Consider the following 25,276-nt stretch of genomic DNA (forward strand, 5'->3'; position numbering starts at 1 on the left):
AATCACATTTTGAACGAGCGACTGATTCTCATATGGCCCCAAAACTCTTTCAACTAAACATGAGATTTGGGGTTCATCTGATTTGGAATAACATTTGATTCAAACCCTCAGTGAGGTTGTGATTTTATGATTCTAAATCACACCCATAGTTCACTGGTTATGCCAAAATAGATGTCATGAGTGAACGTTGGAGAGAACCCTAATGTTCATTTCCTTCCCCTTCTCCTCTCTCCCTTATATAAAGAAGAAAATCACATAAGATGGAGGGAAGCTAAAGCAGTCATCTGAAGCTCACCCAAGAAAGGAGGATGCTTGCTCAAAATGCCAGGTATATATAAGAACGCAGTCTTCACTGATATGTCAGTTTCTCTTTATACTTATCTTTGGTTTACTTTTTTTCTTCAGTCTACTTAACTTATTTTGGTTTACATCCACTTATTTTGGTTTGCATCCACCATCATCACAACCTTTAAAACTCAAAGTCTCATACATTTAACGCATCTTCGATCACTTAGACAGTGCCTTCTGCTTTATCAACATCGAGCATTTTTTTTTCGCGCGACCCCAGTGCAGTCTCAAACACATACGAGTCATCCTCGCCTGCACGACAAACTTGTCATTTTGATGCTCATGGCTGAAGTTCCTTCCAATCCCAGCAAGAGCAAGTCCAAGCCCTTCGTGATCATCACAAAGAAAGACAATCAGCAATGCATGTCGTTGGGATATCATCTCCCTTAAGCACCAACTTGCGGTTTTCCAATTATCCAAACTAGTCCTCAAGTGAAAGATGTTTGCTTACGTATCACCCCAATGCAGTCCTTCAAAGTGTCTTTCTGAGCACTCGTCCTCATAAAGACACTTTGCCCCAATGTTGCACTCTTCTCTTGAAGCCAGCACGTTGTACTCTCTCTCAAAGTCAGCAAAACGTTCTTGCAGGAACTAACGAGCTACGAACAATAACATTTTTTACATGCGTAATTCATTGAAGATCTACCAACTTAAGAGACTAAAAAATGTGCATTCTGCTCAACATGAGCACTCCACTAACCTATAATCTTAGAAGATTATTTAGAAGTTTAATTGAGTCTCCCATACTCAAAGGTACAAATTCATCCAGCTGAATCCATCGTGCATTCTCTACATACACAAGGCAAACATCACACTCCACTTGTGAGCCTAATGCACAACTGGTAGGAATCTTTGACTTATCTACGTTCTCTTAGCCAACTAAACAACAACTTTATACTTCTGCTTATCATCAACAAGATGTCTCATACCATCATACCAACATCTTGCTTTTGTGCTCGGCCAACCACACTTCAGCTATAAAAAATTACGTAACCAAGATAAACCACCGATGTCCTCTTCAGTGTCGCATACAATAAATAATAAGGTCTTTGTGAATCTCTATGCTCTGATACCAATTTGTCACATGCTTACTTTTTTCAATAAGTGCAGCGCGATGGTCCTTCCTTACCGCTGCAAGCATTTCTATCGCTCTGTTACAGGCATAGAATGATTCGCAAACCCACGATGCACCAAGCTGGTCAGCCTAACGACCAAAGACCGCGTACCAACATATTTCCATGTGTTGAATCATTTTCATTGGTCTTGCGCACCACCTCGTACACAGTTGCCTAGTGGAAGTTGATCAAGTGCATTTCTAACTGCGCATTCCATGTAGTCCATGCCGCTTAGTGCGTAGTCATCTCATACCCGCTATCACTTCTGAAAGAAGCACAAACTTTGTTTTATCCTTGCGTGCCATGAAACATATTGCAGTTTTATGCACACGACATAACAAAACCTCGCCATTGAAAGAATAAGACTTTGCGGCCATCAATTCAAAAATCAGCTGACGATTGAACACCATAGCGAAGAGTACCACCCATACTCATTCGTCGGTGCCTAAGCATTCACTCGCCTAGCCCAAAGTCACTATACTCGGTTGGAACCACCTAAGGTGATTCCTGAAGGAATTAGCCCTAACCAACATGCACCTCCGTGCGTCCAACCACTACACGTGAGAAACTCTTGCAAGCCCTTAATCAAATATTCAAAAGCAACATCTTCTGATCCGCTAACACTGCTTAATCGAACAATGCTCCACGTTTGTGCTACCACACAACGATGATACCGATGCTTATCGCATGTCGTGCTACCAACACACGTCATCGATCAAACAAATACATACCGCGCATTTTTACACTCGATGCATTTTTCACTCAGTAGACTGCAGTGTACATGCCCCGTTCTGACTAATCAACATGAGACATTAACCTTTTATTTAATTTATTACTTTTGATATTATAATGATTAATGTATGGACCTTATTCAAAAATAACATACAAATAGGTTTTGGATGTACTAGATTTACCCACTGAACATTGGCCCATTTGACCAATGAGCCGGGTCATGGCCTGCTCTTCAAACCCAAGCCCTTTAAAAACTGATCCAAAACCCAGCTCATTAATAAATAGGTTGGGCCATCTCCAGGCCAGACTGTACTTAAAACCCAATGGACCTGGGCCTGGGCCAAGCCCATGACCAACCCTAATAACGAGAATGATGTATTTTTTATATGGCCAAATCATAGACAATCGGATTTCAAATAGATCATCTAGATTTGTTGTCCTACGTGTCACCTTAGAAGGGCATGACCCACAAAAAGATATCGAATCAACGATGCCCAGTCAACAAGACAGAAATGAATGGCCCCATCGTATGCTCATCTAAGGTAATTGAACATTATGTTCATTGAATCATGGCCTCCCACCAAAGGCATCAATGTCCTTTTGGTCTCCACGCATGTTGTCATTAATTACAGGGTTTTCTAATATTGTTTTTATCAACAAATTTCTTTTTTTTCAGATTTTATTTTTACTTTTCTTACTATCTCAATATTAATTATCATCGTCAACATCATCATCCCAATTACATGAGGTCACCTTTGCCAATCTCAATAGAATTTGTAAATAAATTTGAATTTCAACTGCATAAGTTTGCACATCTAACCGATTGCACAATTTATAACAGTAAAAAACATTACGCATTTTATAAATGTTTGTCAAAGATGCTAATTTGCTTATCATTCAAATGAATACCAAAGCTAAGCTACACAAGAGTTTAATAACATTATACGTAGCCACAAGGTGTTTGGCGCAGTGGAAGGGGCCTCGGCCTCTCGACCGGAAGTCAGAGTTCTATTTCCATGAGGGTCAGCACCTTGCATGAATAAGCATTGCTCGGTCAAAGTTGGGCAACTCCCTGGGGGCAAGGCGTGCGTCACCGGTTTACACCAGCATAGGGGTGGCAGTCGGGTCGGGTTGGCGGGTCAGAATACTTCAACATGAACCGACCCGTTTATTAAACGGGTCGGATGTGGCAAACACGAACACGGCCTATTTATTAAACGGGTAACCCAACACGACCCGGTTAACCCATTTAATAAATGGGTCAGGTCGACACGACAATATTACAACGATAACCTCTGACATGACTTCTGTGGAAGCTGTAATCGAATAGATGGAGTAATTGTATCCTTGTCAAAGATGCCATTTGGAGTTCTGCTTTTTTTTTCTTTCTTTCTTAACCTTTTAGTGGTTGGCATGATAGACGTAGAGAGGAGATATATCTTTTGGTAAGATAAGTAGAGATGACTTTTTAGGAGGCGTCTTTAGTGAAGATTTTTTTTGCCCAAGCCACAATGGCATTCTATGAGACGACAAGTGGGGAGACGTTCTTTGGGAAGGTAATGTAGGACACACTGACAGGACATGAAAAACCTTTAGAGGGCATCTCTTGGAGTGCCCAGAGCATATTTTGGTCTCCACGCTAGCTTGCAATAATTCACCTTGGGTCAGGAAGACGCCTTTCCTTTAAGCCAATGAGGAAGCTGCATGGGGAGACTTCTCATGATTTAGTGTTCTTGAATCTCGCCAGAGTTCCTTGGCCGGCACTAGTGAAAACTGCTTTTCCCAGGCAAGAATGTGTCCAACTCCATATTCGATTTGTGTTGTTGCTCATGACCCTATGTTGGAGGATTACAGACGGGGATCCAATGGCTCGCCACCATGAAAGAGCATAGCGTGTTGCAGTTGGAATGCCTTAACATTGCTGACGGGTTGAAGGAGACCCTTCTGTGAGGCTTGTTTCATTATTCAACACTCGAGGTCCAAAAACTGGTGTTTACGATGGTAATTATCTGTGTGCCAGAAAAATATTAAGAAATACGTGTAATACCATTTTCCTTTGTTTTTTTTTTCTCTTTTTGAATGGTGCGGGGCAACTTGGACTTAATAGTTAATATATATAAACGGGTTGCGGGTCCCCGTAAACGGGTTGACCTGTCTGCCTAACCCGTTTATTAAACGGGTCAAACGGGTTGGCATGCCCCTAACACGAACCTGACCCGTTTAATAAATAGGTTAGATGGGTCAACCCGAACCCGTTTAAGCCAAACCCGAACGAGACTAAGAAGCAGGTTGGGGGGTCATGTCAGATTTTGCCACCCCTACACCAGCGGGATGAGATCAAACTCATGACCTTATGTTTATGTACAGATCCGTCAAATCAGTTGAACTTCTCTCTCTTTGACATGTAGCATACAAATCTTATATACGTGTCAATAAAAAATTAATTAATTGAAAAAACATGATCCAAAGGTTGATCTCTAACAAATTGACTATGTTGTACACATTTGCAGGGTCAGATTGAGAAGTTAATTATTTCCCTTATTGCAACTGAGACAATTGCCTAAGATAAATTGGTTGGGTTGTTAGAAGAACATGAGCTCCAACCCTTTGTGTCAACATTAGGACGCAAGTGGAATCAGACCAGGACCTGATTTGAGATGCTGGTATTAGGTTGGAACTGAGTCCAATCTGACTCACTATAAGAGAAACCATACCCGATATAAGGATTACATGAACCAGACCCAGACCATACCCAGTAAAATAATATACTTTTATCTGTTTTACATTGAAAAATTGTGTATCTTAGTCCAAACTCGGGTCTGGTATGAAATTTCACAAATCATACTCGATTCCTTATATTAATCGGATCCTTTGGGTCCAACCCAGATTCTAATCGGACCCTTTTATTTATCACCAAACCCTGACCCTATAGGGTTTGGTACGGGTCGGGTCGGGTCGGGATCAAACTGTGTTCTCTTTGAGGCCCTTGTTCATAGGAGACCAAATATGAGAATATAGTGCACACTTTCCTACCAATGCCTGCACTGAACCCAAGTCAAGGGTATAGTGCCCTAAGACTCCACTGGGTCCACTGAACTCAACTTGACCTGGTCCAAATGCAACTGTGCAAAAATTAGAGAATATTATATATAGCTGTAAAATAAAGAAAGCAAGAATAATTGCACAAATAAAAAAAACAATGAAGTAGATTGAAAGTTTATAGTTGAACGTATTACAAACTTTACTAGTTAACAAAGTTTTGTGTCGATTTCCCTAAAAAAGAAGCGTTTCATATTGAGATTGTTATTAATTTTAAATTAAATCATTTTCATGTCCCTCAAAAAGGGCAAAAAAATGTATTATATTTAATAGTAGTGGTTTAGCAACCAAAACTTCCACCTACCAAAAATAAAAGGAAAAGAATAAAGAATAAAAAATTATATATATATATATATATTAAAAACTATATAATTTGAACCCTAAACCTATTAAGTCAAACTCAAACTAACTTATTTACAAAATAAATAATTGTTTCCAATTTGTGAGCAATAGGATTTGAACTTTAAATATTGTTTGTAGGCCAAACACTTCATCCATCTTCATTTTGTAATGCAAAATATACTTAACATATATTTACTATTAATAAATGAGCTTATACAAGTTTAGCCAAGCCGCATATTGGTGATTCATGCTCGAGCCTGTAGAGTAGGGATGGCAGTGGGGCGGGGGACAAGGTCTCCACCCCCGCCCCCCGCCTCAAGATTTTATCCTCCATCCCCGCCTTCATCCCTGTTTCATGTCCTCCATCCCTGGTTCAAATGGGGATGAGGCGGGGCGGGGATGAGGCAGGGATTGTGACGGGGACGGGGCGGGGTGGGGAAAAGTGCACGTTCATCCCCGCCTCCACCCCCGGACGGGGATGGATTTTAACCTTCATCCCCGCCTCCATCCCCTTCATCCCCGGTCCAAACGGGACGAGGCGGGGCCCCGCTTTCCCTCGGTCCACTGCCATCCCTACTGTAGAGCCTATTTCACGAGTTAGAACAAGTTCTGAGTGACTCATCTCGTTTCCCAGCCCTACTAGAAAGTTGCTACTAACAAACCCATGGTCAATGTAGGGCCACCCTCAATAAATTGGATTTGGTTTGGATATCTGAATCGATAATTATCATTTACCCATACTTCACAAGCCCTTTAACATTAAGAAGTTATAAATTACAAAAATAAAATAAAAGAATGCAGAACATTTAAAATATTTTATTTATATCCAACTTTGTATGAAGTAATATTTAATTTAACAAACTCAATAACCTGAATTTAAAACTATTTAGGATTTTACCGGTCAATAAATACATAATTAGATAATGTTTTTATGTATTTATATATTTTATAATTTAGCTGTATATAGTTATTAACTTGTAGTTATGATTTTTTTCGATTAGCCATGATTTATGATTTTACCGATTAATCGCGATTTGGCGAGGGGTCGGAAAAAGCGGTTGATCGATTTTTATCCCGATTAATCATGATTTACTGTGGAGGGCAATCCCCAAGGACGAGTTTGGCTACTATGATTAAGATCTTATAATTCCGACCCAAATATATAATTCAGACCCATGTTATTATGCCTCAATTCAGGTCCTATCGGATCCTATCAGGCTCAGAATCCGGTCATACCCGATACTTAACAGACCTGTTACTACTTGGATCCCGGATCATCGAGTCCGATCCGTCGGACCGCCCCGATGTCAAGCTGATCAACCCAACTAAATGAGTGTATTATGGTCATTTAAAACGAATATATTCGTCGTTTCTAGAATCCCGATGGCTGTCCCCGTCAATTTGCGTGTATAAATGCAAAACGCCCACCAAATTCCTCTATCATCAAAACTGGGCAGGCGAGGGTTTCCCCACGCACCTCAGATCGCTGAGTTCTCTCTCGTCTTCTTCCTTGGGTGGGGATGATCTGAGGCCTCCTATCGGTTCTCAGAGGGACGGAAGGACGTTTCTCTTTCTTGGTTTCTCGTCCTCCATTTCTGTCGAGGGTTTCGGTTAAAAGAAGGGAAAAAGGGAAAAGGAAGGATGTCGACTCCGGCAAGGAAGAGGCTGATGAGGGATTTCAAGCGGTTGCAGCAAGATCCCCCCGCCGGAATCAGCGGCGCCCCGCAGGACAACAACATCATGCTGTGGAACGCTGTGATTTTCGGGTAAAATTTCCGGGGGTTTTCGGAAATTTTTTTGTTGATTATGGAGTTTTTTGGTTGATTTATGGTGTTTATTTTTGTTTTTTTGCCTGGTGTTTTTTGTTGCAGCCCCGATGATACTCCCTGGGATGGAGGTGATTTTTCTTCCTTGTTGCTTCTGTTATTATTATTATTTTCATTTTTTTTGTGTTAGTCTGCCATTATGATTGGGGTTTTGCTTTTCTGGCGTTCTGTCTGGCTTTGGGTACCTCCTGAAAGTTGTGATTTCTGCGGCTTTGGTTGTGGTTGATGCCTTGATGTGGATTTTGGTTGGATTGTTTGATGTTTCTTCGAGGGTTCCTACGGTTGGTACCCGTTTGTGGTTTCAGAAATTGTAGCAAGATCGTATCTTGTTAGAATTTTATTGGTGTTCACTCTGTTGGCCTTCGCCTGCTTGATTGTTGTCTAGAGGGATTGGGATGCCCATTTTTAGGGCTTCAGTGTTTTGCTTAAATACTGCCGGGCCTTGTTACTTTTTTCTCCACCATTCTTCTTCTTCCTTTTGTAGAAATGACTTGTTTCGGAAAGAGGTTGCTTGTTTTACCAATTCACAGCGAGTTTTTTCTTTCCTCTCTTGTACTACATGTGGTAACTGCAGCCTTTTACTTTTTCCCTTCTGTTGTTTGTTCTTGCGTCTTTCTTGATTTCTATTCTCTTTTCTGGTGTCTGTCTTGGCTGTGATATTGTATGTTGGAACATGTTTTTGTGTCGTTTTAGGTTTTATGTAAGTTGTTGTTTTCAATTACTGCAGGATTATGGTTCTACTTTTAGAATTGGGACCCACTGGTTTGTTCTAGCTTATGTGCATCTTGTGCAAATCAGTTTCTTTTTAATCTGTATTTGGGTTGTTCTCCATCCTAATCTCCTGCAAATTTACTTTGCATTTCCTCTTCTGATTTCCCTTTTGTCCCCTTCTTGTCTTATGGTTTCTTGGTAATATTATCTTAGCATTGCACATGTCTCAACTCCCAGTGTTGGGTTTTGTAGCTGTTTGCATATTCTTTGAGTTTTACTCTTTACTGAATAATTCTCTGGTTCATGAGGGGATGGTGCTTTCTTGTAAGTTTATGGTTTATGCTCGTGAACCGAAATTCTGTTTAACCTCTTAGTTGAGGGTTGGGGTAATTTCTTATTGCTTGCTTTCTTCTTGATGTGAGGAGCAACACAAATTTGTTGAAAAAGAACAATGTGCAATGGAAGACCCACATAATTTCAGAACCCTTACTGCATTGCAGTTTAATAACTGAAAGCAGCTCCTTATCAGTGTTTTTTTTTCCGTCAAGGACCACTTGAGAAACATCAAAATTTCTAATTTAGCTTTGAGAGATCTAATTTACTTTGCATTTCCTCTTCTGATTTCCCTTTTGTCCCCTTCTTGTCTTATGGTTTCTTGGTAATATTATCTTAGCATTGCACATGTCTCAACTCCCAGTGTTGGGTTCTGTAGCTGTTTGCATATTCTTTGAGTTTTACACTTTACTGAATAATTCTCTGGTTCATGAGGGGATGGTGCTTTCTTGTAAGTTTATGGTTTATGCTCGTGAACCGAAATTCTGTTTAACCTCTTAGTTGAGGGTTGGGGTGGTTTCTTATTGCTTGCTTTCTTCTTGATGTGAGGAGCAACAGGAATTTGTTGAAAAAGAACAATGTGCAATGGAAGACCCACATAATTTCAGAACCCTTACTGCATTGTAGTTTAATACCTGAAAGCAGCTCCTTATCAGTGTTTTTTTTCCGTCAAGGACCACTTGAGAAACATCAAAATTTCTAATTTAGCTTTGAGAGATCTGCATTATTCGATGGGCATTATGGTGTCACTGATCAGGAGCCTTTGTATTGCCTCCATTATATGTTTTCCTTTACCTCTTGTGAGCATTTCAGTCATGGTATATTGTTTGCACACTATGATTGAGCATCTCTATATCTTGTGAGCATTTCAGTCCTGGTATATTTTTTGCACACGATGGTTGAGCATCCCTACATCTTGTGATGGTTGCCCAACAAAAAAACATAAAAGGAGAAACTAATCTAAAGTAATGGTTAAGGTGTTGGTGAATGACAAGAGACCACCTCCGCTAGTTGAAGTATCATTAGTTTGAACATGTTGATGCAGTTGGTCCATCAAAAAAGAAAAAAAAAACATGTTGAGATAGTTTATGATCTCGTGGATGGCTGGCCGAGCAATTTGGTCATTGTTCTGTTGCTAATCAAATGCTTGTTGCAGTCTTTTCCTTTTTTTTTGTCCCTCTTGGGAAATGAAATTAACAGTTCAGGATCTTCTCTCTGAGCTTTTCCAGGCACGTTTAAGCTAACCCTCCAGTTCACGGAGGATTATCCCAATAAGCCTCCAACTGTTCGGTTTGTCTCCCGAATGTTTCATCCAAACAGTAAGTTGGAAGTTAACTTTTGCATTTTTCATGTGTTTGAAATCTTAATTTCTTATTCCCGCCAAAGGAAACTTAGTTGTTTATTTAGCCAATACTTGTGGATATGCATTATTTTAGTGCTTATTGTCTAACGTTACCTTTATGGTATTAACAGTATATGCAGATGGAAGCATTTGCTTGGACATTTTGCAGAATCAGTGGAGCCCTATCTATGATGTGGCAGCAATACTTACGTCTATTCAGGTATGAATTTCTGAATGATTTGTATATTTTTATGCCGTTTTGTTCTTGTTCAAGGAATACACGATATTCTGTGGCCTAGGCATCGATTTGGTGATCGATCGGATGTTCTGTCTGAGTTTCTGTTTTGTTTTTTTTCCTTTAATGGCATGTAATTTAGTAGGTGCGTTTTCGTTCTTTGCAATCTTGACTTTCTCTTTAATAGATGCAAAATTGCTTGTTGCATGTGATTTTATCTACACATGGTATTTCGTTTTTGATTCAATATGAAACCATGTGACTTTGTAGCACACATGATCTAGAAATCTCCTCTTTGTACAAATTGTGTGTGCCGCTATGCATAGCACATTTTATTTTATTTTTAATTTTTAAACATCATTATATGAAAAATCCCGAGTTGTTCAAGTCATCTGAGGTGACTCGTCAAGTTACTAGATATAGGTGAAACTTTGTCCGAGTTACTGAGTTTGCCAACTATGGTGCGAGCTACTGGTTCTGGTTCAGTTCTCCCAATAGTTTGGTGGTAGAGAGCATTTTCAATAAGAAAATGATCCTATTGAGAGGACTGAACCAGAACCAGTGGCACACACCATAGTTATAAATTTATAATCAACATCATTGTTGTAATCGATTTTGTCTTCTTCATCAGCCACAATAAGATTAAACAATTTCCTTAATAATAGTCTTTTCTTCACTATGCTTCGAAATATGTTGATTATGCTTTGTTGTTTGAGACTTGATTGATACTGAGATCTCCTTATGTTTGTCCAGTCTCTTTTGTGCGATCCAAATCCTAACTCACCAGCAAATTCTGAGGCAGCTCGCATGTTCAGTGAGAACAAGCGTGAATACAACAGGAGAGTGCGCGAGAGTGTTGAGCAGAGCTGGACCGCAGATTAAAGTTGCAATTTACAATAAAATTGGAGTGTGTAAATTCATAGTGGACATCTGTTCCAACTTTTATCAACTGTTATATTGTAATCTCTCTCTCATTTTCTTGGCATTTCCTTTGTGTATACTACGTTATAGTCGATTTCTGACTCTCAACTCTTATGTTGAATTTGCCGAGAATGGATGTCACTATTTCCATGCTTAGCATGAAAAATCTTGCGGACCAACATGTCTGGTATGAGCAGCTGGTGCACGTCACCTTGTGTTGGGAAGTTGCAGGTTCAAAACCCAATGGTATAGTTGTATTACTGGTAGGGGTCTGCCTAACCCCAGTTTGCCTTTAAAAAAAATGATTAATCTTGCAGGTTCATGTCAGTGTGTTCTTCTTATGGACACTTCCTTACATGGTGCATGTTGCAGTCTTTGTTTGTGCTTACAATTTTGTTTTAACGAGTCATTTATCCCGGGCAGTTGCCAACAAGGTGCTGCCTGACACTACTGGTTGACTGGGCTAATTTTCTTAGACTCATTTCATTTTGTTTAACATGATTAGCTTATTTATTGTTTTGTACTTGAAGTTGTAGAAGAGGCAGCTTTGTTCAGTAGGAGTTTGTTGGTGGTTGCATTAATTTCTGTTTCATGGATCTGTTGCCGTGTGCATTGGGCGCCTTTTTTCTTGAGTGATCGGTTATGTCCTCCAGCTTTCATCCGTCTTGATACCAAACGGATATCCAAGGCACAAAATTATTGAAGATTTCCTTGTCATGAATTGTATGATACCGATACGCCCATTAATGGAACATACTCGTGCTCCTAAACAATATCCACAGAACCTCGCCCCAACATGTTGCCTTGCCTAGTTCTATAATACTTGAGATGGGAGAGGATGGGCATCGATGCCAAACACTAAAAAAAAGCTTTGAAACATAACGAACGTTTCCATGTGCTATGAGTTAAAAAATAAAGCCCTTAAATTGAATTACACATTGAAAAGTGAACTCTTGATCCGTTTAGGCAAGTCGGGTGAGCAAATGATACAAACCGACGGCTTAAATATACCGTAAAACACAATTCACACGTGCAACCAAAGTGACAAACATACGGTCTTCTTGTCCAGAACTTTGTTCTCCGATTCGATACAAGGTCCATATACCTGCTGACAATAATCTACGGTTGTGTATACAGACAATAGGGCGTCAAAGTAAACTTGTGCGATCATAGCAAACGTGCAGGAACTTGAATATCCAAGTTACCGAATCGAGGTCGGGGATCCGTCACTTCTTGATGCGTCCTGAATCTGAGCAGCAAACTGTAAATTCCACAGCACATCCTCGACCGATGGTCGCTCCGTAGGTTCTTCAGACAGGCATCTAACGCCTACCTCCATTACCGTCCTTAGAGAGTGATCCGAGCAGGCATCTCTAACGGCTGGATCAGCCATGCTTCTCAGAGCGACTTGATCAGCCGTTAAGCTCATATGCATCTGCATGGTAATAACAGAAAATGGTGATTTTTCCTGCATTTCATAAAAGTAGGTTTACATTTTTTTCTGTAGTTGGTGAGAATGATTGCAGCATGCTTTTCATTAACTTAATAATGCGCTGATATTTTATCCAAGTGGTAAATCTATCATCCAGATACACTCTCCAAAAGAAGGGTGCTTTAATATCCTTTTCAAGGTACATATAATCACCGACAAGCTAAAAAGAGGCACCATCTAGATCGACAAACTTATGAACTGCAGGTTATTTGTGGCAGGCAGCAGATCACATAAATATAATGATGATAATATCCAGACACTAAAAGGAGAGCAGATTGTAAAGAATTTGAATGATTCTTCATCATTTCCAATATTAAAAACAGGATTCAGATACGTCGACAAATACAATCAACAAGTGCTTGTCCCTAGTCATTGAATAAAAGAGCTTGTACATCCCTCCTAACGATTAATAGCAACTTGAAAAGACTCCTTTTACCGTTTTCATTTAAGTAGGTGAAATCCCAGGGTCCCACTTGCGACCAACTGAGCCCAAGATCACCCAGCTAAGAGTGTGCAATAGCCACAATTTCAAGATTCCCTAACCAAAATATCCATTATTTTCGAAAATTCTGACCCTAACATGATCATCTCATGGCTATTGAGAACAAATCAAATCAGATTGTTCTATTTCTAAATATTCCTGACTTGCTCCTACGGAACCAAGGTAAAAAAGATTGAGAAAGTCGGTCATTCACAACTACTGATAAAGGATTCCTCAAAAAGTTAAGGATTAGTAATCTTTTTTAGAAATGAAATGTATTCGGTCTTATACATACCTGAGGAAGGTAATAAAAAAAGAAAGATGAATGCCATTTGTTTTCTCGTAAGGTCTTTATTTTTTTAATTTTCTGTTCATGCATGCATTTCGGAAGTAGTTTTATTAAAAGAAAGACTGCATCAAGGAGGGTGTTTTTCCCATCCACTGTATTTTTAAGTTTTTTGTTTATTAATTCCAACTTTCTATTTTTTCTCATCAAATACACTAGACACCAGGTGGGAGCAAGAAAGTGAGGAATTTCTAGCAAGAGTTTTGAAGTTACTAAACAATGCAAATCGGCCTATCATCACCAAAAGAAATCCGAGAGTTTAGTCCTTACTCCATACCTGATTTTTCACCACTTTTAATTCATCCATTGACGAAATCGGTCTTCCTGCGATGATTTCTAGCAGGATAACACCAAAGTCATAAATATCGATCTTATCCCTTTGTTTATTCCTGGAAAGTAACACCAACCCAGAATCACTAATTCAGCACACAGTCGTGTAAACAAAATGATATAACTACTCAATCGATATTTTGTGCAGCAAAAAGTTCAAAAATAGGAAAAACCTCCAACGTATAAAACTTGCAGTAAGTATCGACATGCCTAGTGAGGAAAAGCTAACAAGTAATCAATAAGCGTTCGCGTACAGTATACATAACAATTGCACTTATCAGGATTGAACTTACCAGCTATGAAAAATTTCATACCTAACAAGAGCATTGGCTTCTTTCGACCCATTTATAAGAAATCCTATTCCCACCTGTGGCACAACATGAGCACCAAGAGCAACTCAGGCTAAAAACACAAGTTCCAGGAGAAGAGCATAAAAGCGGGACTCAGATGATGTAAAAAATAACTCAGAACCAACATCAGCTTCTCTGTCAATTACCTCCTTTCTCGTGTTCTCAGTCAAAACAGGCAGATTGTAGCTGCTAATTTTTGCAACTAGATTTTGATCTAAAAGTATGTTTGTAGCTTTTAGATCATTTCCAAAAATTCCTGGTACAATCCCATTGTGCAAAAATTGCAAACCCTTCATTATGCTAATAGCAGCTGATATTCTCTGGGTCCAGTTGAGGTTTTCTCCACCTGCTTCCCATGACAAATAAAACACAAAAAAGCTAAACAACCATTGATATCAGACCCCAATATATTCCAAATTTAAAAGACTGCTTCTGCTTTCTTTTTCCCTCTATTTTTTTTTTAATATTTTCTATCAAAAAACAACATGAAAAAAACCCAACAACATCCAGTACCAGAAATATTTTCCCTGAGTGTCCCATTAGGCACATATTCAAACACCAGAAAGATACGGCTGATGCTAGAATCGTCAAGGTAATACTCAAAGCAATGTCCAAGAGCACTGACTAAATGACGGTGCCTGAGCTTCAAAATCAGTTCAATAAGGTTAGTGAAATTGTGGGCACTCTGCCTCTTCTTCACTTTCACACATCTGATGGCAACCAGACAACCATTCCTTAATCTACCTCGGTATATCTGAGACAACATGAAAACCAGGAGATTCTTGGTTAAGGTGATAACTTTCAGTTTACAGTAAACAGTCTTTTTTTTTCTTTTTCTTTGGTAAAAAATGTCCATTGCACACAAAGGAATTGCATTTTCATGGGTAGGCAGAAAGACTAGATGGTGTGCAAGTCAGGACATACCGGCCCAAGGGATCCTTCACCCATAGAACACGATGGTTCAAAGTTGTTAGTGGCTTCTTCAAGTTCCTCTAGTGCGAAGGTTCGATATGGTGGAAGTGTAAGAGCACCCAGCTTCATTGTCTGAGTTATATACCCTTCCAGAACAAGAATATGCACATCAAAATTGTGATCACAAATAACTAAGCATCCTTAAAAAAGAGAACACGTTTTGAAATACTAAGGACACCAGAATATGTGACGCAAGAATGATCACGACTTTGAGAACAAAAACTTTGTTGCAAAACAAGCTAATAACAGCCAAATGACCAGCAAACGAGAATAGTCCACCTGTAAGACTATGATTTAAAATAAAACAAACTTCGTTGCAACACAAGCAAACAACCAAGAGAACCAATAAACTGGATTTGCCTATCCATATGTTTAAGTGAAGAAATGCTTACAACACCAAAAAATCAAGAATAGACAAAATAATATTAAAAAAAAAGCATATCGAATTGGAAAGTACTTGCACTAGTTAGAAGCTTTGAGGAAAGCCCAGCTGTGACTGTTTCTGCAACCAACCTCCGAGGTGGCTTCTTCGTAGCTTTTCTGGTCCTTGATTTTCTAAGGAGCACAAAAAGCAAGACGCCCGAAAGAGAAATTGCTACAAGCAACCCTCCCAGAATACCCAACGCCGTAGCCATCCTCCCAGGTGCTTTCTTCTTTTGGTTAGCCAATGACAGTCCTACAGCCAATGCTTCAGTTCTGCAGAATGGATATGGGTGCTGGTTCTGGCTCTCATTTGCCAAACAGTTCCACCCATACAAGAAAACTCCATTCTTCAAGTTCGAAACAAGGCAATTAGGCAAGCTTCCCATCAAAAGATTCGAAGACAGATCCACATTCTCAAGTCTAGAATTGCAAGACATGTTTTCTGCAAGCATCCCACCTAACCTGTTCCCAGAAATGTTCAGATAGCGGATAGCGGGCAATGAAATCAGAGTAGGCAAGAACGGCCCACCAAATCGATTCGAAGAAATATCCAATGTTTGCAATTGATAACACGAACCAATGGCCGATGGAATTCCAGAAGCGAATTTGTTATTCCTCAACACAAGAACAACAAGTTCATTGCCGATATTAGGAAACTGTGGCCCAAAATAGTTATCAGCCAAGTTCAGCAATTGCAGATTAGTCAAACTGCTGAGATCAGGCACTTCTCCATAGAAGGAATTACTCGAAAGATCCAGGACACGGAGATTCTCCAAGGAACTTAAAGAAGAGGGAAGAGACCCATTGAAGGAATTATTCTTCAAACTCAGAACAGCCAAGACCGGAAATGTGGTCAGGGACTCAGGAACAACGCCAGTGAACATGTTATTATCAAGTATAAGGGTCTGAAGATTTCTGAGTAAAGAAATCTCTTCTGGGATGCGACCATAGAAGAAATTTGAGCTAATGTTGAGAATCTCCAACGAAGATAAGTGAGAAACCTGGATTGGGAGATGGCCCCAGAGACCAAGGGAAGCCAATGAAAGAACCTTCAGATTTGGAAGCCTGGCAAGAGTGGTGAAGAAGGACCTAGCAGAGAATGTCCTTGACAGTCCGAAGCCTGTAGCATTAAAGTTTGTGGCGTTCCATTTTAGTTCAGGAGGCGGGGGGTCTCTGCTACCTGTGATATGCAACTGAGTTATGCTGTCTTCGTAGCAGACGACCGTTAGAGCTGGTGAAGGCTCCATGTTGCAGAAGTCTGTCCAGCTGTTCCATGCTCGCAGTACCTGCGGAAACCCCAGCAGCCCTCGGATTCTCAGAAGGGTTTGAGATTGTGATGATTGAAGCTGCAGGCTAGAAGGAAGAAAGAGCAAAACGATGATGACCCACATGAGAGATGATGCCATTTTCGCCACCAACAGCAAGACAGCAAGAAACCCCTCTCTATGTCTTCTCTGTCTCTGTCTCTATCTCTACAGTGAGGCTTCACAACCAAAAGAAAACCACCAAACAATGACGACCCTCTCTCTCTACAGTGAAGCTTCACAACCAAAAGAAAACCACCAAACGATGATGACCCACCATCTCTCTCTCTCTCTCCACAGTGAAGCTTCACAACCAAAAGAAAACCACCAAACGATGATGACCCACCATCTCTCTCTCTCTCTCTCTCCACAGTGAAGCTTCACAAGCAAAAAGAAGACCACCAGAATCTTAAAAGTAAGGGGCACAAACTTCGAAAAGGACGAACAACCTCTCTGCTGAACATAACAAATCCTGAAATCCTATCATGACGCATACTAGCTCTTTGTCCATTACTGTAACTATTTTAGCTGCCCCGTACTTCGAAGCTGGTGGCTCGCATAAGGAAAGGCAAGAAAGGATACGGCCTGTAAAAGAGAAACGAATAGTTTATAAGAGATGGACACCGAAGCATTGCCAGGCGTAAAGAAAACATTAGCTTGTGAACCCCATCTAGAGACAAACGGATCCAGCTGTGTGCATTTTGTCAGATTCCCCTCATGCAATCAGTGTTGCTCTGACTGATCCCCCCAATAATCCATGAAGGGACCTCATTAATGATCATCACCATTAAAAGTTAAACTCTCGATTTGGTGAAAGGATCAGGTGCAATATGATGCACAAATATTTGTGCATTAAGAACCTGATCACCATCCATCTTGGGGACAGGGCCTGTCAGGGGTGGGGCCCAAGACCTGATGGAGGGCGATCGAGTCCTTAATGCACATTTTTTGTGCAATCATATTGCACCCGATCCGGACTCCTCGATTTGTATCTTATGGTCCTTTTACACTTCTCAAAAGTGTCATTCCATTCACAGAATGCAATCAAACAGGTATTTACTTTTTTGGGCTTTCAATAACGTTCTGTTTGGAAAGACATCGAATGTCTTGAAGAGTTCCAACTCTTTTCATTTAACTATCACGTATTCAAGATTCTCTTCAAAAACTATCAAGTATGCATTACGCTTCAAATCGACCTTCTTATTCTAACTTTGGTTCTTTCCATTTCATTCTAAAAAAAAAGAACTCTTTGGTTTCTTTCCATTGACGAGTCACCACCGTATTTCCCTTATGAGCGGATCAGGTAAAACGTTTTATACAAAAGATCAACACGGAGGCAAAACTTTTCCTGTTTAGTGGGACCCACTAGTTCGTTTGGGGTTTTTAAATAAAAATATAAAAACGCCGTTTTGCATGACCCGCTCTGGAATTCCTACAACGCAATCAAACGGGCTTTTACCTTATGAGGGAAAGAAAGGCCCGATACGGGGAAAAACTTTTTTTTCCCCTCCTCTGAGGGAAAACGCACAACGCATCCGGTTATTTCATAATTCACATCCAAAATCAACGGTAGGTCAGCCATACCTTATCTTCCACAACGTACGAAGCAATTGAAGCGCGTTGATGGAATTGCAAACTGATCCAATGATCACCAAACATCTACATTATCATCCATCCAGTTTTCAGGGTCGTCTTCTTGACGGTGACTTTTCTTCACGTGAAGACGCACGGAAATACAATAAAAGATAAGATTCGAGGAGATACATAAGAAGGTAGGCATTGCATCCATTGAAAATAAGATGAGAGAGAATCGTTTACGGTGGTTTGAACATATTAGACGATGAAGAAATGGAAAAAGGTCGGGGTAGGCCTAAGAAGACATTGATGGAGGTGATAGGAAAGGATAGAAATGAATGGAAGAAAAGGATTCATGTGGAAGACCCATAATGATTTTCTTTGTTGGTTAGTATCGCCGACCCCAATTGTTTTGGGATGAAGGCGTAATTCTTGTTGTTTGTTGTGAAGACGCACGGAAATGTTTTTTTTTTTGCTGTGAATTTCCTCCGAAATCAAACAATCATCAAGGTTTGCTGGCTTCGGGCTAAAGATCAACAAGACTCGGCATATGTGGAACGAAGTTTCGGAAGCTCTCTAACAGGACCATGCACGCAAACGAACCGATCGTTTCTGTCTCTCACCCTTCTCCAAGAGAAGCAGAGTCGAATCGATCGCTCCACTTCAATTCCCAACAACCAAAGAATCACGAGTTCACGACGCTTGCTGCATTTCCTGTTCCTTCAAATAATCAGTAAAAATCGACGTTCAGAAAAACATTCAGAAAAGTAGTTTATTTTCCCCACCAAAAAGGAAAATCAAATTCCCACCCAACCACCAAAAAACGACGTTCATTACTCACTTTTGGCTTCCGAAATAATCACCAAAAAGTATCCTCAATTCCTCCACTCAAAATTTAACATCTCGATCTCGTTTTCTTCATTACAAGCACAGAATCACAGAGACCCCCATAAAATTCCCGCCTTCGAAACCTCCAGAAAACTCCGAACCGTGACACAAAATCCCGTTCTCAGTCACGAGAAGAACAAAAAAAAAAGCCCCACCTTTCCATTACACCCCAGTCCCACCATCACTCACGAGCCGAGAAAAAAGAAGCGTGGAAACAAAAGACCAACAGTAGAGAACCGACAAAAATGCACCTTCTTTTATCTTTTCCACTACGCATTAAAGCATTGATGTGAACGTCAGACGTTCAAAGCCCACAAAGTGGAAGAAAGAGAGGCAAGGAATCTCTCTCTCTCTCCCTCTCTCTCTCTCTTGGATGCCAAAGGAGCCACTCCCACCAAAGGAGAAGGGGCAAAAGCAAGATGCCGATCTCGCCTTCCCCTCCTTTTAATCCTCGCGATCGATCCATCTCCGCCCTTCCTTTTGCTTCCAATGAGAGAGAGAAGGGGGAGAAAAACTAGGGTTTTACTCTTTTCCCTTTCCTGGGAGGGGAGAGAGAAAAGGGAATCGAAAGCCAAGGTGGAGCATTGAAAGTGAAAGCTAGGGTTTTCACGCTTCGCTTTTCCGGGATAAAAGAGGGAAGATCGAAGATAATACGAGAAATTAGGGTTTTCGTGGTTTCGCTTTCCGGGAAAAAATAGGAAAAAGATATGAGAACGAGGAATTAGGGTTTTCTGATTGAGGTCGCATTTCGCTTTCCGCTTCGCCAACTCGCCACCTTACTTCCTTCCTGTGGCGGTATTTATATGTTTCTGTTTTGGTGTACCTTTAGTTTCAAAGAGGAGTCGTTGGATGCGCGCGCCCGAATCGCGGTCTCCCTGCAGGCTGCGGCTTTGGTAGAGAGAATGGGTTCGATAACCGACCCGGATCCGAACCCGTTTCTCGGGTGAATGCAAATCAATGTCTGAAGCCTCCAATTGTCAAAGTATCAGAATTTTCTTGGCATCATAAAATCGATTACAAATTAAGATAAAAATGGTTTTCGAAGGAAAATCTTGCAAAAATATCGATACGTAAAAGTTAGGTTTGTGTTTGTAAATAGGCCAAAATTTAGGCGTGTTTTGGTTAAAAAAATATATTTATAAAGAAAGTATAATTGAATAAAAAAACATTTTTTTATCAAAAACCGATCCCATTGATTGATTCCGACCGATTTTATCAGTTTTGGAGAAACCAATTAACTCAGTGAACCGAATTACTTTGTTACAAATTATTATTAGTTTCTCTAGCAGAAAGTTCCCTTCTTATTATTGAATATAATTCAAAATTCTGAAAATCTTTACATTAACCCATCGTGATCTCGTGCAAATGAGAGAATGAAAAAGCTACGTTTGGGAGCCTTGAATACACTGAAACTTTCTTTCCATCACCATCACAAGGCTCCCAAACATTAGAAAATGAAAAAGATAAAAGAAAATATGATTTAAAATCACATGACATGACCATATGACACTTAGCTGCTCTGCTCCTTTGATTTCAGCTCGAGGCAAACGGGACTCCCACGTGCTGTTCGACGTGGGACTCACCATCCGTCGTCTAAAAACACCCTATAATAAAGTAAGAGACTATCGTCAGAGGTGCCTTTGATGCCATTTATCCATGAGATGAACCACAACCCAAACACTATCATTTTTCTTTGTTTTCAGCTGTTCATTTTTTCTGTGTGCTTTAGATTCAGTGTGTAGATGAACGGTTTTGATTTTTTTTTTTTTTGAGTCCCATCTAGAACTAGAACTAGAAGGTAAACTGTCCAATCATGGCGTTTGGGTTGCCGTTCATCGTGTGGATCAACTCATCCAAGGCACCTCTGACCTGATCCCATCTCAGTAAGTAATAATGAAAGCAGACCCCAGCAGCTCAGACTGCCAACTTTGGTTCAGACTTAACTCAAAAGTCCATTTATAGACCCCACCCATACTTTTTGACTGCTCAGAATATAGCAAAGCTTTATCAAATAAGAAGTGTACCAAGTACATAAATTGTAAAGTACACCATTGGCCGATATAAAGTCTCCAAACAAGTGAAAAAGTTAGCCCCAAGGGTCCCATGAGTATCAAACTCCTTGCATTAAATGAGGTCAACTGCTCAGCCTAATCAAGGCGACTCTATGGGGGCAAGTGGCGTGTCAGGGGTTTACACTGGCGGGAAGAGGCAGTAAGTATTGGCAGGCTGAGCCAGCGCGATCTCGAGGATGGATTCAGCAAGGTGGATTTAATAAGAAATGACTTTTGGATGTATTTTTTGACAAGAAAAATATGTTTTTTAAATCATAAAATTTTGTGTTTTTTTCAACAATTGATTTTTGAATCACAAAAAATCCTTCACACAAGTAGGATTTCAATTTAGATGTTGATCACATCTATGGAGTCCTATTTGTTCAAAACAACTTGCATCAATGAAATCCCAAGGAGGGGTAAGAAGATAGAGGGATGACATAGGCAATGAGTGGAACCAATTTGTCATAACCTTGGTAGGAGCTGTCAGTGCAAGTCTCCTTGTGGTGATAAGTTGCAGGTTCGAAACCCAGTGGGACGTTGAATAATAACTGATGGGGTCTGCCAAACCCCAAATTTTCTTAAAAAAAAAAGAGAATATTGTACTTTAGAACTGAACTGAATGCTAGAGAAGGATGCACAAGTTCATATGCGGAGCAACTCTGCAAACTCACTTAGAAAAGGCAAGTTAGTAAACCGGTCAAGTTTTCTCAGCTCCCATGAGAATGATTTCCACAAGTACCATTTTCTCAAATCATTGCAAACGTAAGAAAATGCGATTTGAAAGAGTGAATCGAATGTGACCAATCAAGTGTGATCCATTGTCTCACATTTTGTGAGAGATGGGGTCACGATATTATATTATAATTATCATCAGTCTTAGAAGGGCAAAACAAGTGTGCCCTACATGTCCTTTACTTGAGGACTAAATGAAACATCATCCAGAGGGGTAACCCTTAAAGCCTAGCATAGCCAATCAATGATACCATTCATCGCCAGTACATGCATGTCGTATTACATGATTGTTCGAGACCATCCAAATGCACTATTCCTGCAAAGAAAGATGCAAGTTTTTCAAAAAGTTAAAATCTTAATTCTTAAGAAGCTTTTTTGGAGTTGTTTGGAAGAAAGGATTAAGTTCTTGGGTGTCCAAGGAAGAAATTTTAGTTTTGGCATTTTTTTAAAAATTTTGTTTAACCAAAAAAATGTTCTTGAGACGAGACATAAACATGTAAGGCTATCAAATGAGCCAAATTTGTATCTATTACCCTATCTCACCTGAAATTGGACACCAAGATGTAACACCTCGATCCGAGACCTCTCGAGTCTGGGTTTGTCGATATTACTTCACAGAAAAAAAAAATACAAAGTGAGCCCAAAACAAACTTTGTATATATATATTTTTTAAATTCACATCATAGTCTCATAACTCAAAACCTTCTTAGGTTACATCATTCATTCATATCATAAGTTCAATAAAATAAAAACATAAAATAAAGTCTCATCTCAATCTAGCCACCTAATGACACCTGTTGAAACAGTGACGACTCTGGTTTGTCTTTGATAAATCACGTGAAACCTATAACTATAATTATAAAAAAGTGAGTGAGTCTACAACTCAGTAAGCAATATTTATAAACAATTGAAGACTTTAACTTACAACTGTAGTGGGCTCTAAGTCCATAGTTTTAATTTAGTTTTTCATACTACATAACACACATATTTGTTTCTTTTAAATCTCTTCATTAATCCTCTCAAAACTCATAAGTTAGCAACTTCTTCATGCTAATTATTGTACTAAATTAGTTATACCGGTAATAACTTATTTTGAGCGTAACAACCCGTATAGAATACCTCAATTCTACGGTATTGACCAAACTATGAACCACTATTTATGCTCCCACGAGAGTCACGAGACACTTAAATGAAAGAAGACACGCCGATAGCTAGTCGAAAAGTCAGACTAGAGAGCTATACCTACCTCCCCAAAGTTTGTGGTTCATGCTACATCCTAGTTTTCTTAGAGTCTCAAATATTGTGTGAAACATAATCTTTAAGATGTATTAAATAACTCATTGCTTTCTCACATGAACTAGCTTGAGTTCACTATTTTCTTTATAACTTAGCTAAGTTTCTCAAACTCTTTCTAAGGTTATGATATTACCAAGATCTAAGCATGCAGACGCTGTAGTAACGCTATATCAATAAATCACCAGCGGCTCACGCTTATGGCAGCTCTCACTCTAACAACTATCAGGTAGCCCTTTTCATCTGTTGTTTTTTCTAAGAATTTATGGGGTTAAGTCTAACATACTAAGTTGACTTAAGCTTCAAGTAAACTAACTAAAAGCAAGGACTCTTAGAACTTTCCTAAAGAAATCAATTCTATTCTCATGCACGTAATTCTATATTCTTTGTATGTATTTTTGTTTAAAATACCGTAGCTTATTAACATGCAACTTGTATTGAGAACTTATAAATACATGAAATCATTTTTGACATTACAACAAATTCATATGCATTCATTTTCTCTCATGTGACATGAAACACATTATAAAATATAACTGTATCAAATACAAGATACAACTATGTTCTCAAACATATAAGATTTCATTTAAGCTAACTAATATAAGAAACAAATAGACTATGTATTATTAACTAAACATGTTTATAATATCCCTTACCTCGAAATGCATAGACCTACAGTTGAATCACTTGTTAAAGTATTAGAATATGTTCAATACATAAGACTTACTTAATAGACAAACCGACATTTCTTATACTTTATAAAATTATCAAACTACCCATTCTAAGAAAGGTCTATCGATACTTATTTTTCTGTGTTGTATGTTTAACTATAGCAGTCAAATTCTCCTCTGTGTCCCGAATCCAATATACCGAGATTCATCCAGTTTCGAGCTCAGAGTGAAAGGCTATGCATAAGTTATCGACAAGGATAAAATGGTCATTTTTACTTTTCGAACGAATATGAATCTTACTAATCTAAACTTCTTAACTTAACCCAGAACTAGTCTGGTCTAAGTTAAATTTTAACCTGAACCTTCCTGATTCAGTTCTGGATTCCTTGACTTGGATCTAGATCCAAATTCATTTACTGTGGATCTGAACTGGATAGAGATCCCGTCTTTTCTAGGTCCAGATACAAACCTTGGTTCTCCGCTTTGGTGCAAAAATTGAAACCAAACTGATATAGTCTAGGTTTGGATTCAACTTGCTGTATTCCGATTTCATCCTACTGGATCCAAATTTGCTAACTGAATCCAATCTTGACTCGGTCTGGTTTGACTTGTGTCCTATTGGATATGCGTTATGGTAAAAAATTGAGATACCTCTTATCTCGATTTTCTCCATAAATGTGTGGGTTAATATATATATATATATATATATATATATATATATATATATATATATATATATATATATATATATATATATATATATATATATATATATATATATATATATATATATATATATATATATTAAAACATAGTTTTGTTTTCCTTAAAACATGCAATGGGTCTGAAACTCACCTCGATTGGGTTTGTCTGGGTGTGGACCTTATCGGCGCAGCTTGGGCTGCATCCAGGTCGGTCTCCTACTGACTTAGTTTGGTCAAGCTGGATAGAGTTAGTCTTTATATATATACTTTTATATTTATTTGTTTATTATTTTTGTTTTAGGACTTGAGACAGAGAGGAAAAATCCTCCCTGTCCTAATGCACCAGACCTGACTCGTTTTGGCATTATCCAAACGAAAACTGAGTCAGTTTGTGTGTATACCCCAAAACTGAGACAGAGTCGAGCTCTGTCTCATTCTTCTTTTTGACCAAACTCAGTTAGATTAAGACCAAACGGTTCCCTCATAATCTGACTCGATTTGGGTAATCCCAGACTGAGTTGGTCTTACTAAAAAAATGGGACAGAGAGGCCTCACCCTCTGTCTCGTTTCCTCCAGGATTAGGATTGACTCAATCTGAGCACAAGCCCAGACAGAGTCGATCTGAGAAAACGCAAACAAAGAGCAAATGCTCTCTGC

General features: G+C 39.3%; 2 protein-coding genes across 5 annotated transcripts; one reads left to right on the top strand and one right to left on the bottom strand.

The window, feature by feature from the left end:
• Window positions 1–7,076: 7,076 nt before the first annotated feature.
• LOC149830705 (ubiquitin-conjugating enzyme E2 2-like) lies at window positions 7,077–11,331 on the top strand. Of its 3 annotated transcripts, XR_016433921.1 has the most exons (6): window positions 7,077–7,402; window positions 7,508–7,533; window positions 9,736–9,825; window positions 9,980–10,068; window positions 10,837–11,042; window positions 11,135–11,331. XR_016433921.1 is itself a non-coding variant. In XM_090016717.1 (5 exons), exons 1-5 carry the CDS (start codon window positions 7,278–7,280, stop codon window positions 10,963–10,965), a joined length of 459 nt encoding a protein of 152 aa, XP_089872843.1. In that variant the 5' UTR covers window positions 7,077–7,277; the 3' UTR covers window positions 10,966–11,170. The 3 variants fall into 3 exon arrangements, 2 of the variants coding, with proteins under 2 accessions (XP_089872843.1, XP_089872844.1); XM_090016717.1 differs by having other exon boundaries at window positions 10,837–11,170; XM_090016718.1 differs by lacking the exon at window positions 9,736–9,825 and having other exon boundaries at window positions 7,138–7,402; window positions 10,837–11,170.
• A 589-nt stretch (window positions 11,332–11,920) lies between these two features.
• On the bottom strand, window positions 11,921–17,196 carry LOC149830706 (putative inactive leucine-rich repeat receptor-like protein kinase At3g03770). Of its 2 annotated transcripts, none has more exons than XM_090016715.1 (7): window positions 15,433–17,196; window positions 14,928–15,061; window positions 14,517–14,757; window positions 14,150–14,349; window positions 13,947–14,020; window positions 13,601–13,712; window positions 11,921–12,439 (listed from the first exon to the last, which is right to left on the bottom strand). In XM_090016715.1, exons 1-7 carry the CDS (start codon window positions 16,802–16,804, stop codon window positions 12,206–12,208), a joined length of 2,367 nt encoding a protein of 788 aa, XP_089872841.1. In that variant the 5' UTR covers window positions 16,805–17,196; the 3' UTR covers window positions 11,921–12,205. The 2 variants fall into 2 exon arrangements, with proteins under 2 accessions (XP_089872841.1, XP_089872842.1); XM_090016716.1 differs by having other exon boundaries at window positions 13,968–14,020; window positions 15,433–17,021.
• Window positions 17,197–25,276: the final 8,080 nt, after the last annotated feature.

The sequence above is a fragment of the Nuphar pumila genome, chromosome 8 (genome assembly GCF_984573655.1).
Source record: "Nuphar pumila chromosome 8, dmNupPumi1.hap1.1, whole genome shotgun sequence".
NCBI lineage: Eukaryota > Viridiplantae > Streptophyta > Magnoliopsida > Nymphaeales > Nymphaeaceae > Nuphar > Nuphar pumila.